This window comes from Hyla sarda, chromosome 2 (genome assembly GCF_029499605.1).
Source record: "Hyla sarda isolate aHylSar1 chromosome 2, aHylSar1.hap1, whole genome shotgun sequence".
Taxonomy (NCBI): domain Eukaryota; kingdom Metazoa; phylum Chordata; class Amphibia; order Anura; family Hylidae; genus Hyla; species Hyla sarda.
Window position 1 is genome coordinate 435666122 of NC_079190.1, and position 16700 is coordinate 435682821.

The window sequence follows — 16700 nt, forward strand, 5'->3', positions numbered from 1 at the left end:
GTGTGCCGCATACGGCACTTATCTGCAGAGTCCGCTGGAATATTTAAAGGGGTACTCCGGTGAAATTATTTTTTTTAACCCCTTAAGGACTAAGCATTTTTCTGTTTTTTTCAATTTAGTTTTTTCCACCTTACCTTTTAAAAATCATAACCCTTTAAATTTTGCACCTAAAAACCCACATGATCGCTTTTTTTTTGCGCCACCAATCCTACTTAGTAATGACATCAGTCATTTTACCCAAAAATCTACGGCAAAACAAAAATTATTGTACGACAACATTTTTGGGGGCTTCTGTTTCTACACAGTACATTTTTCAGTAAAAATGACACTTTATCTTTATTCTGTAGGTCCATACGATTAAAATGATACCCTACCTACTTATACAGGTTTGATTTTGTGGTACTTCTGGAGAAAATCATAACTACATGCACGAAAATTAATACATTTAAAATTGTCCTCTTCTGAGCCCTATAACTTTTTAATTTTTTCACGTTTGATCTGAAGTTTTTATTGGTACCATTTTTGTTTTGATCGGACTTTTTGATTGCTTTTTATTCATTACTTTATGGTATAAAAGGTGACCAAAAATACGCTATTTTGGACCATGTGGTTTAATTAACAATATATTTTTATAGTTTGGACATTTACGCACGCGACAATACCACATTTGTTTATTTTTATTATGTTTATATATTTTTTATATGGAATTTGGTAAAAGGGAGGTGATTTAAACTTTTAATAAGGAAGGGGTTAATGTGTGTGTTTTTAAACTTTATTTTTTTTTTTTTTTACACTTTTAATCCCCTTAGGGGACTTTTAGGAGGAACCATTTGATTCCTCATACAGATCAATGTGGTTCCATAAAACCACATTGATCTGTGTGCTTTGCGCTCGATTGATAAAGCCTGGTCCTGCCAGGCTTTATCATTCTCAGAGCTGCAGCAGCCACAGAGGGAGAGGTAAGCCCCCCCGGCTACTTCAGCATTGGATTGCCAATCCCCCCCCCACCTCCTGGACCACCGGGGGCAGGATAATGGCACACGTAGAAGCCGCTGTCAGCTTTCACAGCGGCGATCTAAAGGGTTAATAGCCGCCCGCGGTGATCGCAGCATGTCGGCTATTAACGCCGACCCCCAGCTACAGGAATCAGCTGGGGGCCGGCCAATATGATGCGGGCTCAAGTCGGGAGCCCGCGCCATACCCCGTTAACGGCACATGGATAAGTATAGACGTCCACGGTCATTAACAGATTAAATCAACTGGTGCCAGAAAGTTAAACAGATTTGTACATTTCTTCTATTAAAAATTCTTAATTATTCCAATACTTATCAGCTGCTGTATACTACAGAGGAAGTTATTTTCTTTTGGGATTCCTTTTCTGCACAGTGCTCTCTGCTGACACCTTTGTCCATTTAAGGAACTGTCCAGAGCAGCATATGCTTGCTGTGGGGATTTTCTCCTGCTCTGGACAGTTCCTGACATGGACAAAGGTGTCAGCAGAAAGCACTTGTAGTAGTGACATAAAAGAAGTCCAAAAAGAAAAGAATTTCCTCTGTAGTATACAGCCACTAATAAGTACTGGAAGGATTAAGATTTTTTAATAGAAGTAATTTACACATCTGTTTAACTTTCTGGCATCAGTTGATTTAAAAAGAAAAAGTTTTCCACCGGAGTACCCCTTTAACATGTTCAGCCAGAATTTAAGTGTGAACTGAGCAGAGGAATTCCTATTGAAATCAATGGGAGGCTGCTGCAGGTGCAATCAACATGTAGAAATGACTCCTACATCAGAAATCCACACAAAAGCTGCAGGAACAGCTCAATTCACATACATGATATGGATACTGTCACATAAGTTTCTGCTACAAATCTGTCACATGTAAATATACCCTAATAACACAACACAAATAAAAAAAGCAAAAACTGCAAGTAAACACAAGTACATTTTATTGCGGTTTTGTCACCCAAATAGTTTTAGAAACAAAACATTTTCCTACATTCTAATGAAATTAGTTTTATCTCTCTAGTTTTTGAGGCATAATGTATTAGTATATATAAAATTGTGCTTCTTGACTTGCTCAGCCGTTTCTGTTAGTCCCATAACATGATCACCTATCTATTCATTCTCTGCCATGTAGCAGCCTCACAAAGTAAAGCCAGGGTCCTAAAGGTGGAACCCACATTTATTTGACATTCATGACATATGCAGTGGTTAGTACCTAATAAATGCTATCTAAGGGTATGTTCAAACGAGCGGATTTTCCGTGCGTATTTCGCTGCGGATCCGCCGCTGAAGGACCTCTGTATGCTGCCCTTACATGTGCCTGCTTGGAGCGGCAATACGAGCAGACACACTGCGATGTGCGAGTCGCCACGCGCATGCGCAGTATACACGCACATGGCGGCAGCTCTCGGCCTAGCTCATAGAGCAGGGGGAGCGGCATGCATGGCGACTCGCACATCGCTTCAGTGTGTCTGCACATAGCTGCGTATTGCCGCTCCGAGCAGGCATATGTAAAGGCAGCATACAGAGGTCCTTCAGTGGCAGATCTGAAGCGTAAAATACGCTGTAAATCCGCTTGTCTGAACGTACCCTAAAGAAGGACAAAAGGTCACGGGCCCCATACCCACAGGATATCGCAATATGCTGTTAAACTGTAGACTAGTCGAATAGTTCATACTGATCTCTGTCCACCTGTAATATGGCTTAAAATGACCAAGTAAGCATTAGAGCCAACCCATGGTACATTGGAAAAAGGCCTGGTCTGATAAATCTTGCTTTCTTTTACATAATGGAGACAGCTGGGTGTGTGTGTGTTCCTTAGCTGGGAAAAAGATGCACTATGGGAAAAAGGAAAGCTGCCAGGGACAGGGTGATGCACTAGGCAATGTTCTGCTGGAAAACCTAATATTCATATGGATGTTAGGGCATGTTCAGAGTATGAAACCTATAATGCTACCCCTAAAACTTGACTTTTACTTATTGTTAATTAAAAATGCAAGATACCAACAAAAAATTATTAAAACTGATCACCAGATGATCTCATGTAAATACAGCTTGTAATAAGTGAGCACTCTCCACTTATTAGTAACGCAGCCCTGCAGTGGCCGCGGAAACTATGATCATACTGGTATCACTTAAAAATCACACTATTGCCGCCTCTACATGTTTCGCCGCACCCACGGCTTTATCAAGAGGCAATGATGGCAATTGCATGCGGTTGTGGGCCTCAGATGAGGGGCCACCTCTCCGACATTTACTCCCTGCTTCTTCAACCTCCCGTGGGTGTTCCGGTATCACACCGCTATATGGGTCATTGGGAGGATGCTCTTAATACTGCCATTACTGTTCCTCAGTGGAGGGTTATTTGGGAAAGGGCCTCAAAGGTATCTATCTGCACAGCCTATAAGGAAACCCAATACAAATTGCTTATGGGATGGTATCACACCCCTGAGCTGCTAAATCGACTGAACCCTGACATCCCTCCTCAATGCTGGCATTGTGGGGTTGGGCTGGGCACAGTATTTCATATATTTTGGTCCTCTCCTCTCATAGTGGACTACTGGAATAAAGTGCAGGGACTGCTATCTGAGGTCCTGGGAGTGTTGGTCCCCCTTATCTACCTTCTTCAACTTTCTCCCCCTGCTCTGTCTAGGAAGATGTTTAGGCTTTTAATGCACATAGTTTTGGCCGCTAAAACCCTTATTGCTAAATGTTGGAAGAAGATCCTCCCTCCCTCCGAGTCTGACCTGTTATCTCGCATACATGAGATTTGTTCTCTGGAATCTTTAACGGCTTCCTTGAATAATTCTATCCCTTCCTTCCTCTCAGTCTGGGAACCCTGGGATCATTTTTCTGACTTACTCTTCTCTTTTGCTCTCCCTTTTCTCTCTTTTTCTTATTTTTCATATCTACTTCCCTATGTGTGGTCATGTAATTTTTTTGTACCGTATATACTCGAGTATAAGCAGAGTTTTTCAGCACCATTTTTCGTGACGAAAAAAATAAAAAAAATCGTAGGCATACTGGTGGGGCTGGCGAGGGGATGGGCCATCCATCGTTGCCCGTCTATGGTGCAGGGACCGTCTGACTTCCAGTGAGGAGGGTGAGCTGGTCCGGGCTGTCCTTCTTGACCAGGAGGCCCTCTTCTCCGCTCCGGGCCGGCCCTGTACTAGTGACGCTGCATTGACGCCGCCGTGTAGGGACATCCGTGCGCAGTAGCGTCAACACGGCGTCATCAATGCAGCCTCACTACTCCGGGGCCAGCCCGCAGCAGAGAAGAGGGCCTCCCCATTGGAAGTCGGACGGTCCCTGCAGCGACATTGGATGACAAGGACCGACAGAGCTGCAACTGGGGAGGTGAGTAGAGAACAAGAGAGGGGGGTCTGGATGATGACAGGGGGGTATGAAGGGGGTCTGGATAATGATAGGGGGGGCAAGGGGGAACTGTATGATGGGGGGATGAGGGGGGTCTGGATGATGACAGGAGGGATGGGGGGGGTCTGAATGATGACAGTGGGAGTCGGGATGATGACAGAGGAGGGCGGGATGATGACGGGGGGAGAATTATGTATTTTCCACCCTAGGCTTATACTCGAGTCAATAGGTTTTCCTGGGTTTTTGGGGTGAAATTAGGGGCCTCGGCTTATATTCGGGTCGGTTTATACTTGAGTATATAAGGTAGGTCTTTGTGCTTCCCCCTGTTTGTATTTCCTTCCCCTTTCCTCCCTTGGTTTTGGGCCATGGCCTTTTTCCTATATTTGCTGGTATATCTACGTTTGTTTGCTTGCTTCTTGGTTCCTATAATGTATACATGCCACTTGATGTTACAGTTCCGGATCTACCTGTTGGTATTGGGGGCTGGCGGAGTGATTTTGGTTGCTGTGTTAGCCTATCCTGGCCCTATATTTTGCAAGCTTTTTCGTTTGTTTAGCATTGATTGTTAACGGGCTTCGGCCCATATAATATTTATGCTATGTCTTTTTCTGTCTGGAGTTGTACCTATGAAAATTATTTAATAAAAATTACAGTTTAAAAAAAAATAAAAATAAAATAGCCTACAATGCCTAGTATAAGTATTCACCCCCTTGGACTTTTCTACATTTTGTCATGGCATAACCACAGATTCAAATTTATTGATTGTGATTTTAAGTAATGGATCAATACAAAAGAGATAATAATTTGGAAGTGCAGGGAAAGATTTCAAGGAATTGCAAAATTATTTACAATATAAAATCTGGAAAGTGTTGAATGAATATGTATTCATCCCCTTTAGGCTAGGTTTCCGCACAGGTTTTTTCCTGGATGGATCCAGTAGGAAGTATAAGTCCTTCCTTTATATTTCCGAGTCCTTTTGAAATACACTTCTGGCTTTGGCTCAAAAACTGCCCCCCCCCCCCCCCCCCCCCCCATCCCAGAAAAAAAAAATAAAAAAAAAAAATCAGGAAAAAACATGTGTGGACCTAGCATTAGGGTAGGGTCACACATAGCACTTACACAGCGTATTTCACACTGCAGATGCGCCGAAAACTGCCACTAGAGTGAGCTCCCTGCTGCGTCCATGTGTCCTGTGTGTCTGCTTGTACCAGCAAGCCGCTGATACGAGCAGACACACAGGGATCTGTGAGTCTGTAGTAAACTGCACGTACATGCACAGTTTACTCACAGACATTGCGGTAGCTCCCCCCTGCTCCCTGAGCTAGGCTGGGAACAGCCTCGATGCCTGAGAGTAAATTGCACATGCGCGCTCAGCTTACTACAGATTCACAGATCCCTGTGTGCCTGCTCAATCACTGTAGTGATGGTCATCGGCGCATCCGCAATGTAAAATACAATGCAGATGCGCTATGTGTGACCATACCCTTGATGTGACACTCCTAACAAAGATCTGGTGTGACAATTGCCTTCACAAGTCATTATTATATCACAAATTATATAAATAGTAAATACACCTGTTCTTGAAAGGCCTTAGAGTTTGTTAGAGAGCATTACTGAACAGACAGAAGCAAGAATACCAAGGAGCTCACCTAACAGGTCTGTTTTGGAGAAGTGCAAAGCATGAAACACCATAAAATCCATCAGAAAATAGAAAGACTATGGCACAATCACAAACCACCCAGATCAGGCTGTCATGGTAACTCTGGAGGATACTGGGAGTTGTTTTTATGCAACAGCTGGAGGCCCCATGGTTGTGAAACACTGCTGTACATATATTATATGGAAGATAATAATATTTATTTATATAGCATCAACAGATTCTGCAGCACTTTACAATTTTGGGGATACAAATAAAGACAATTATCAGACATTACAATATTACACACTGAATATTTAAACAAGAGGAGCTCGTGAGAGCTTAGAGACTATGAGGAATGGGGTTGAGATAAAAGGCAGAAAGTGCTTTATTGATCCAATGGTCCAGCCATGTTTTATAAATAGGGTAGGTTACATAAAGGGGGGGGGGTTTGAGCTAGTCACTAGTTAAAGGGGTACTCCGCTGCTCAGCGTTTGGAACAAACTGTTCCGAATGCTGGAGCTGATGCTGGGTACATCATTGCCCCGCCCCCTCATGACATCACGTCACACCCCCTCAATGCAAGTCTATGGGAGGGGTGAGTGTAACGCCCCCTCCCATAGAAGTGCATTGAGGGGGCGGGGCGTGATGTCATGAGGGGGGTGGGGCTATGACCTCACAAGCTCCCGGCACTGGCTCCAGAGTTCGGAACAGTTTGTTCCAAATGCTGAGCAACGGAGTACCCCTTTAATCTTCAAATGTCTAAAGTGCATAGAGGGAGATTGCTGAATATGGCACTTTTGATGTCTCCAAGACCCAGAAGTCACAAAAGGGGCCAAAAGGATAGTAGGGGAGACCAATTAGGGGATGCTATAGGGCTGCTAAAAGAGATGTGTCTTTAGGGCACATTTAAAACTGTGGATGTTGTGGTTAAGTCTGGGGGTTCGGGGTTAAGCATTCCAGAGAACTGGTGCAGCACAAGCAAAGTCTTGGAGATGGGAGTAAGAAGTTCGGAATATGGAGGATTTTAGTGTTAGATCATTAGCAGAGCAGGGAGAACATTTAGGGTATGTTCACACTGAGGAATTGGGGCGGAAATCACGCTGAAGATTTCCACCCCAAAATACAGTTTTTTCCCGCTCAGAATTAGCAGCAATTCCGCACGGAAATGCAGGTTTCATGCGGATCAATACTCCTCTTTCAAATATTCCTCTTTTTTTTTTTTTTCATACGCGGATTCAGCGTGGAAATGCTTCTGACTGAAAAAAAAAAATAACATTGATCTTTATGGGAGAACGACGCTGATTCCGCCTGAAAGAAAGAACATGTTCTTTCTGCAAGCGGAACATACTTCCTCGTCAGAATTCTGCTTGAGGAAATTATAATTTAAATAACAAATTGTTAGTATACTTTTTGATCAATAAGTACAAGCCCACTCGCCAAGTCAAGGCCACCTAGTCAGAGTGGGTCCCTAACCTTACACTGGCGTAGCGCCGGGCAGTGACCACCGCCTCTGAGACACCATGCCCACAGGGGGAACAATCCAGTGGCCAGGCAGCCCTACTGCTGCCCGACCAAGCCCCTGGCTCTGGGCCACAACACCACACAGACAAAGCATCACAGTAACAATGGCCGCCACAGAGAACCACACCAGTGTAAAACCTACCATGTGCTCCCTGCCAGAGGGCTGGGAGAATGTTAGGAGGAAACCCTTATGCAGTCTCCTGCTAATTATGCTGAGAAGCAAGTAGATCAAAATACAAATGGTGGATGTGCGGCTGTGTTTCTCTATTTGTGCTGTACATTGTAGTCTCTCCCTTCTTCCATGGCCAGGACTCCACTCCACCCATTCGGCCCAGGTGTTTTTAATTAGCAGGAGACTGTAGGTGTTCACACTGGTGTGGTGCTTTGTGGTGGCCATTTTTTCTGTGGGGTGGTGTGGCCCAGAGCCAGGAGCTTAGTAGTGCAGCAGTGGGGCTGCCTGGCCACTGGGCCATTCCCCTCATGGGCTTGGTGTCTCGGAGTCAGTTGTCGCCGCCCAGCGCTATGCCAGTGTTACATTAGGGACCCACTCTGACTAGGTGGCCTTGACGTGGCGAGTGGGCTTGTACTTTTTGATCAAAATGTATACTAACAACCCGTTAGTTTTTGAAATTATGCTTAGAAGCAAGTAGATCAAAATACAAATGGTGGATGTGCGGCTATGTTTCTCCATTTGTGTTGTATTACATGTTCTGCCAACAGTCCAACAGTAGAAATATGTAGTAAGGGCACAAAGATAAGACTTAATGAAGAAGAATCTGCACAAGCAACTATTGGGTGAGTGCCCTTACTACATATTTCTACTGTTGGGACTGTTTGCATACTCACGTGTGAAGAAGTGAGCACCCCCCAGATGCTAGCAGCAATACCACATAGTCTGTATGGGGATTGATTGCTGCACCTTCCTAGTAGGGATCGACCTATATCGTTTTTTTAGGGCCGATACGATAATCGGTGCAGGTTAGGGCCGATAGCCGATAACTTATACCGATATTCCGGTATAAGTTATCGGCTATTTAACGCCCTGCGACATCGCTGCAGATCATTGATTTCAAGCGGGCGCTTTAAATCAATGATCTGCAGTGGCTTTTGCGGGGCCATAGACCGCCGCCACCACCCGCTTCTCTCCCCTACCTGCCAGGGTGCTCCGGGCCATCCATCCATCGTTCATGTAGTGTCCGGGGGCGTTCCGGGTGGAGGGTGGTCCGGTCCGGGCTGTCCTTCTTCTCCGGCGGTCATCTTCTCCACTCCGGGCAGGCTCCGGCCTAGTACGCTGCATAGACGCCGCTGCGCAGTGACGCCCGTGCGCAGCGACGCACCTGACGTCACGGCGTCTATGCAGCGTACTAGGCCGGAGCCTGCCCAGAGTGGAGAAGAAGACCGTGGGAGAAGAAGGACAGCCCGGACCGGACCACCCTCCACCCGGAACGCCCCCGGACACTACATGAAGGAAGGATGGCCTGGACCACCCCCATTACGGGTAAGTTTAATTTTTTTATTGACTCGGAGGGTGGGGGAGGGGCCCGACCGGTATAGCGGTATGGGAAAAAATCCATACCGGTATACCGCCTAGCATCACGGTGGGGGGTGCGACGCGGTGTGGTGCGTGATTATCGGCCGATAATATCGGCCATACCGATAATCGGTCGATCCCTACTTCCTAGACCACATTGCAGCATCAGCAGTGCTCAGCTTATTTTCCTCTGCATTGGAATAGTACTAAATGTTCTGAATTACTATTTACTTGCGCCAGGGTTAGCTGCTCCTTTGGACACCAGGTGAGGGCGGTTCCCTTTTACTTTTTAGGACATTGTGTGTACTGTACAGGACCCTGAAGAAGCTCCTGTCATCTACATAGACAGTGATTTACAGCTCCCAGCAGATCTTTCTTACTTTTATATGTAAGGACTTATTTTTCTTTAACCCCTTACAGCAACCAGGACCCGCGGCTAATACTGGACATTGCCGATTGTGCTGATGTCCGGTATTAACCCTCCAAATGCCACAATCAAAGTTGATCGTGGCGTCTAAAACGGGAGAAAACACTGTTGGTTACCTTCCTTCCCGCCGTCTGATCGTCGCTCCATTGCTCTAAGCCTGAGATCAAGGCTTGAGCAATCGAGCACAGATAACACTGATCAATGCTATGCTATGCCATAGTATTGTTCAGTTTATGCAATCCAAGTATTGCATGTAATAGTCCCATATGGGGACAAAAAAAAAAAGTGTAAAGAAAGTAAAAAAAAAGTTAATAAATGTGATTTAACCCCTTCAGTAATACAAGTTTGAATCATCCCCTTTTTCTCATTTAAAAAAAAGAATATATGTAAACAAAAATAAAAATAAGTGGTATTGCCACATGCGTAAATGTCCAAACTATAAAAATATAATAAATTAAACCGCACCACGTAAAAAAAATTCAAAAATTGCGTATTTATTAGGGATGTCCCGATACCGATGCTAGTATCGGTATCGGGGCCGATACTAGCCATTGCTCTGGTATCGGGGAATCGTTCAATGTACCCGATACCAAATCCGATACCTGCTGCCATGGCGTAGCATGTGACACACACGTCACTCTACCTCCTCCACTGCGCCCAGTGTAACGCTACGGAGGAAGCAGAATGACGTGTATGTCACATGCTCCTCCATAGGACGCCATGATGCGGACAGGAGAACGGGGCAGCAGCAGCACACGTCAGAGGACAGCCGCAGGTGAGCTGTTTACAAGGTGGGGGCTGCGGTCTACAGGGGGCGTGCTACTAACATCTGCAGGGGGGCTGCTGTCTAAAGGGGGGCATGCTGTCTACAAGGGGGGGCTGCAGTCTACAGGGGGGCTGCTACTAATGTCTACAGGGGTCAGAAGATGACAATTTTAAACATACTAATTTTGGTGCATGTAGTTTTACATTTATTTATTTATTTTTGTTGTAGTAAAATTAAATAGAACCTATATAAATTGGGTATGCTTGTAACCGTATGGACATACAAAATAAAGATATGGTGTAATTTTTACTGAAAAGTGCACTGTGTAGAATCAGAAGCCCCAAAAGTTACAAAATAGCTGTATTTTTTTTCCAATTTTGCCCACAAATATATTTTTTCACATAGGTGCAAAATTGAAAGCGTTCTGATTTTTAGAAGGTGAGGTGGAGAATAAGATAGTACAAAATGAAAAAACCTGTGGTCCTTAAGGGGTTAATCCTCAATTTTTCCTATTTTTGGATGACATTTTGGGGCTTCAGAACCAATTACCAGGTTTCCTTACAGTTATGGTCTCAACATACAATGGTCGTCCTGAAACTGTGGTGTCAGTTAGCACATTTGTCCACTAGATGGCAGCAGATACCAGCACATGGCTGGCGGCTCACTAGGCTCTGTTGTACTGAATACAACGTATCTGCTATTACTGATTCTGTCAGGGCATGCTGGGAGCTGTGGTTTTGCAGAAGCTAGAGAGGCGTAAGAATGTGCATAGCAACGTTATAAAGAATGCTATATTATCACATAATAAGTCATGTATGTGTAGCCCCAGCCCTCTCAGTCAGTTCTTCCCTGTTCCTCCCTGTATGTCAGACAAGATATACCATTACATATTCACTGACTGCGCCACTTCTTTATCTTACCTATAAGGGGTGGTAGAGTCCGTTCCAGTGGAGAGTCGTCCGGGGGTTCTACCAGTCTTTACTGTAAGTGGGCGCTCATTCTCGCCATGAAAAGTTCATTGGCTGTGCTGTATCACATGACACTTGTGGTGGCGGTCACATGACAAGTGGCGACGTCACATGACCCTGGGACTATGTTTCTGGGGCGGTTGGTACGCGTGTGTGCGTCTGCTGTGTACCGGTCGGGGGTCCCTGCAGGATGTCAGGGTGTCTGCAGGGGGAGCTCTGTTCGGCCCAGGCTGGGGGCCCCCTCCATGTCACGTGGGTGTGTGCTGAGCTCAGGGCGACAGGAGGGGACACATAAGAGCAGCGCACGTCCTCCTATCATCCTACTGAGCGCAGCAGGTGAGCCCGTCATAGCCCGGTGCAAAACTACAACTCTCATCATCCCCTGACAACCTGCTCCCTATATTATGGGTGGAAAACAGTGTAATCCTTACCTGTGCAAACCTACAACTCCCATCATCCCCTGACAACCTGCTCCCTATATTATGGGTGGAAAACAGTGTAATCCTTACCTGTGCCAAACTACAACTCCCATCATCCCCTGACAACCTGCTTCCTATATTATGGGTGGAAAACAGTGTAATCCTTACCTGTGCCAAACTACAACTCCCATCATCCCCTGACAACCTGCTTCCTATATTATGGGTGGAAAACAGTGTAATCCTTACCTGTGCAAACCTACAACTCCCATCATCCCCTGACAACCTGCTTCCTATATTATGGGTGGAAAACAGTGTAATCCTTACCTGTGCAAACCTACAACTCCCATCATCCCCTGACAACCTGCTCCCTATATTATGGGTGGAAAACAGTGTAATCCTTACCTGTGCCAAACTACAACTCCCATCATCCCCTGACAACCTGCTTCCTATATTATGGGTGGAAAACAGTGTAATCCTTACCTGTGCCAAACTACAACTCCCATCATCCCCTGACAACCTGCTTCCTATATTATGGGTGGAAAACAGTGTAATCCTTACCTGTGCAAACCTACAACTCCCATCATCCCCTGACAACCTGCTTCCTATATTATGGGTGGAAAACAGTGTAATCCTTACCTGTGCAAACCTACAACTCCCATCATCCCCTGACAACCTGCTTCCTATATTATGGGTGGAAAACAGTGTAATCCTTACCTGTGCCAAACTACAACTCCCATCATCCCCTGACAACCTGCTTCCTATATTATGGGTGGAAAACAGTGTAATCCTTACCTGTGCCAAACTACAACTCCCATCATCCCCTGACAACCTGCTTCCTATATTATGGGTGGAAAACAGTGTAATCATTACCGGTGTAAACCTACAACTCCCATCATCCCCTGACAACCTGCTCCCTATATTATGGGTGGAAAACAGGGTATTCCTACCTGTGCCAAACTACAACTCCCATCATCCCCTGACAACCTGCTCCCTATATTATGGGTGGAAAACAGGGTATTCCTACCTGTGCAAACCTACAACTCCCATCATCCACTGACAACCTGCTACCTATATTATGGGTGGAAAACAGTGTAATCCTTACCTGTGCAAAACTACAAGTCTCATCATCTCCTGTCAGCCTGCTGACTATATTTGGGGTGTGAAGCAGGGTTCCCCTTCCTGTGACCCCCCCCCCCAGCTGTTGCAAAACTACAATTCCCAACAATGCATGTTGTAGTTTTACAACAGTTAAAGAACCACAGGTTGATACAGGTTGCCCATAGCAACCAGTCAGATCGCTTATATATTTCAGAGGCCTTTTCAAAAATGAAAGAAGCGATCTGATTGGTTGCTATGGGCAACTTTTCCTCTGGACAGGTTTTGATAAATCTCCCCCTAGGTGTCTAACCTGTGCAACTCCCTTCATCCCTTTACAGCCTGCTTACTATATGTTTGTTGTACAGCAGTGTTTTCCTAAATGTGGTAAAACTACAACTCCAGTCATCCCCTGACAGCTTGCTGACTATTTTTGGTGTAAAACCAGTGCATACCTACCTGTGTAAAACTACAACTCCCATCATCCCCTGACAGTCTGCTGACTATTTTATGAGGAAAGCGACACAGCATGCATGCTGGGTGTTGTAGTTTTGCAACCACTGGAGGCACCCTGGTTGGGAAACATTGGCCTAATGTATATGGGTACGGCCTTCGTCCCTCTAGTGGCAGATGAAGGAAAAAAGGATTTTTGTTTTGTTCCGCTGGGTGATCAAGCACAGTCTTGTCCCCCTCTTCACATTCACATGTATTTCATGTCTATAGCAGATTAAAGCCAAACCTGTGACTCCTACTTTTCCATGCTCCATAAAATAAAAAATAAAAAAAAACACAGTACCTGTTGCAGTCCTCCATTGCTGTCATTTCACCACTTCCCGGTCCCCACAGCTCACCACTTCCCGGTCCCCACAGCTCACCACTTCCCGGTCCCCACAGCTCGCCACTTCCCGGTCCCGACAGCTCGCCACTTCCCGGTCCCGACAGCTCGCCACTTCCCGGTCCCGACAGCTCGCCACTTCCCGGTCCCGACAGCTCGCCACTTCCCGGCCCCCACAGCTCGCCACTTCCCGGCCCCCACAGCTCGCCACTTCCCGGCCCCCACAGCTCGCCACTTCCCGGTCCCCACAGCTCGCCACTTCCCGGTCCCCACAGCTCGCCACTTCCCGGTCCCGACAGCTCGCCACTTCCCGGTCCCGACAGCTCGCCACTTCCCGGTCCCCACAGCTCGCCACTTCCCGGTCCCCACAGTTTGCCACTTCCCGGCCCCCACAGCTCGCCACTTCCCGGTCCCCACAGCTCGCCACTTCCCGGTCCCCACAGCTCGCCACTTCCCGGTCCCCACAGCTCGCCACTTCCCGGTCCCCACAGCTCGCCACTTCCCGGTCCCCACAGCTCGCCACTTCCCGATCCTCAACAAGTGTGGGAACAGGAAGTACCTGTCCAACCAATCACTGGCTTCTGCAGTGACCCGGCCACCACAGGCTGTGACTGGCAGATTGGGCACTTTCCAGTGTCAAGATGGAGACCAGGAAGTGGTGAGCAGTGGGGACCAGTTGCCAGCCCAGATCAGCAACAATTAAAAAATAATCATCTATGGACAAGCCCTATAAAGAGAGATTATAGCACTCAGAATAGTGAATTTTCTTTTTTGAATTTAAAATATTTTGCCCCCTCTGAGGCCTTTTTAAAGATCAGGAGACACTGGATACTTGATTCTGTACTAGGGCGCTGTGATCTCTCTTGTGCGCACATACGTTCCCTCACATAGCACCAGCCTTCACATGGCCATTGGCTCATTGGTGTTTGCACTGTTGACTTTATTGAGGCATCGAATAAATCACTTGTTTTGATTTTCAGCATTTTCTTTCTTCTCTAAACTTGTGGAGGACAAAGATGAAGGGCTCACACCAGCCGAGGAAAATATTGTCTACAATTTGAAGAGAGCCAAGGTGAGATGCAATTGAATCAAATTTTATGTGTAGTGTTATTCTTTATTTCTTTCATTTTGTAAATCTCCATTTTAATATATATTTTTTTTTCCTCCTCGCCTTTTAAAATCCGTAACTAAATTTTTCACCTACAGGGCCATACAGTTTCACTAACATTATCTTTTAATAGCTCTGACATTTCTGCACAGAGCGATACCAAATATGTTTGTTTTTGTTTTCATTATTACACTAGGGAAAGGTGGGGATTTATAATTGTATTAGGAAAGGTGCTTATTCACATTTAATAATTTTTTTTCCTTTTTTTGTAACCATTTTTAGTCCCCATAGGGGACTATTACATGCAATCTTCTTATTGCATACACTGTTCAATGCTATGCAATTGGCAAAGCATTGATCAGTGTTATCAGCGCTCCACTTGTACAGGCTGCTTGTATTCCTGGAGCGCTGATCAGATAGCACAAAGGCAGTTAGGGACCCTTAGGCAGTCATCCAACAGAAAATACTGATCAATAAATTCCCCAAAATGAGTTAATATTAGAAAGCGCTATATGGGACTTAAAGGGGTACTCCACCCCTAGACATCTTATCCCCTATCCAAAGGATAGGGGATAAGATGTCTGATCGCGGGGCTCCCGCCGCTGGGGACCCCCGCAATATAGCATGCGGCACCCACCTGTTTCTGCTCCGGAAGCGCTGGAGGGTCGGAAGTCTGTGACATCACCACTCCGCCCCCGTGTGACGTCACGCCCCGTCCCCTCAATGCAAGTCTATGGGAGGGGGCATGACTGCCGTCCCCAGCGGCGGGACCCCCGCGATCAGACATCTTATCCCCTATCCTTTGGATAGGGGAAAAGATGTCTAGGGGTGGAGTACCCCTTTAATGTTCACACAATATATATCAAATAGAATGTGTATACAGTACAGACCAAAAGTTTGGACACACCTTCTCATTCAAAGAGTTTTCTTTATTTTCATGAAAATTGTAGATTCACACTGAAGGCATCAAAACTATGAATTAACACATTAACAAAAAAGTGTGAAACAACTGAAAATATGTCATATTCTAGGTGGAAAGTGTCCCCAAGTGCAGTCACAAAAACCATCAAGAACTACAAAGAAACTGGCTCACATGCGGACCGCCCCAGGAAAGGAAGACCAAGAGTCACCTCTGCTGCGGAGGATAAGTTCATCCGAGTCACCAGCCTCAGAAATCGCAGGTTAACAGCAGCTCAGATTAGAGACCAGGTCAATGCCACACAGAGATCTAGCAGCAGACACATCTCTAGAACAACTGTTAAGAGGAGACTGTGTGAATCAGGCCTTCATGGTAGAATATCTGCTAGGAAACCACTGCTAAGGACAAGCAACAAGCAGAAGAGACTTGTTTGGGCTAAAGAACACAAGGAATGGACATTAGACCAGTGGAAATCTGTGCTTTGGTCTGATGAGTCCAAATTTGAGATCTTTGGTTCCAACCACCGTGTCTTTGTGCGAAGCAGAAAAGGTGAACGGATGGACTCTACATGCCTGGTTCCCACAGAGAAGCATGGAGGAGGAGGTATGATGGTGTACAGGTGCTTTGCTTTGACACTGTTGGGGATTTATTCAAAATTGAAGGCATACTGAACCAGCATGGCTACCACAGCATCTTGCAGCGGCTGCTATTCCATCCGGTTTGCGTTTAGTTGGACCATCATTTATTTTTCAACAGGACAATGACCCCAAACACACCTCCAGGCTGTGTAAGGGCTATTTGACCAAGAAGGAGAGTGATGGGGTGCTGCTCCAGATGACCTGGCCCCCACAGTCACCGGACCTGAACCCAATGAAGGCAAAAGGGCCAACAAGTGCTAAGCATCTCTAGGAACTCCTTCAAGACTGTTGGAAGACCATTTCAGGTGACTACCTCTTGAAGCTCATCAAGAGAATGCCAAGAGTGTGCAAAGCAGTAATCAAAGCAAAAGGTGGCTACTTTGAAGAACCTAGAATATGACCTATTATCAGTTGTTTCACACTTTTTTGTTATGTCTATAATTCCACATGTGTTAA

General features: G+C 45.8%; 2 protein-coding genes across 7 annotated transcripts in view; one reads left to right on the forward strand and one right to left on the reverse strand.

Annotated features, from left to right (window-relative positions):
- Positions 1-16700, reverse strand: part of ZSWIM7 (zinc finger SWIM-type containing 7) — a 151092-nt gene that overhangs the window by 116766 nt on the left and 17626 nt on the right. Inside the window, exon 1 of one of the 5 annotated variants that reach the window (XM_056559159.1) lies at positions 12752-12841. The exons of 2 other annotated variants lie outside the window; for them this stretch is intronic. The gene's annotated coding sequence lies outside the window, so the exon portion shown is untranslated. Of the gene's footprint in view, positions 1-11182; positions 11323-12751; positions 12842-16700 lie in introns of those variants that run through there. 2 more of the 5 variants (XM_056559155.1, XM_056559156.1) reach the window with 2 other exon arrangements.
- TTC19 (tetratricopeptide repeat domain 19) overlaps positions 11356-16700 on the forward strand; it is a 32742-nt gene continuing 27397 nt past the window's right edge. For both annotated transcript variants that reach the window (XM_056559152.1, XM_056559154.1), the window contains exons 1-2: positions 11356-11566; positions 14560-14651. In XM_056559152.1, coding sequence (XP_056415127.1) covers positions 11356-11566; positions 14560-14651 — 303 coding nt within the window. The remainder of the gene's footprint in view (positions 11567-14559; positions 14652-16700) is intronic.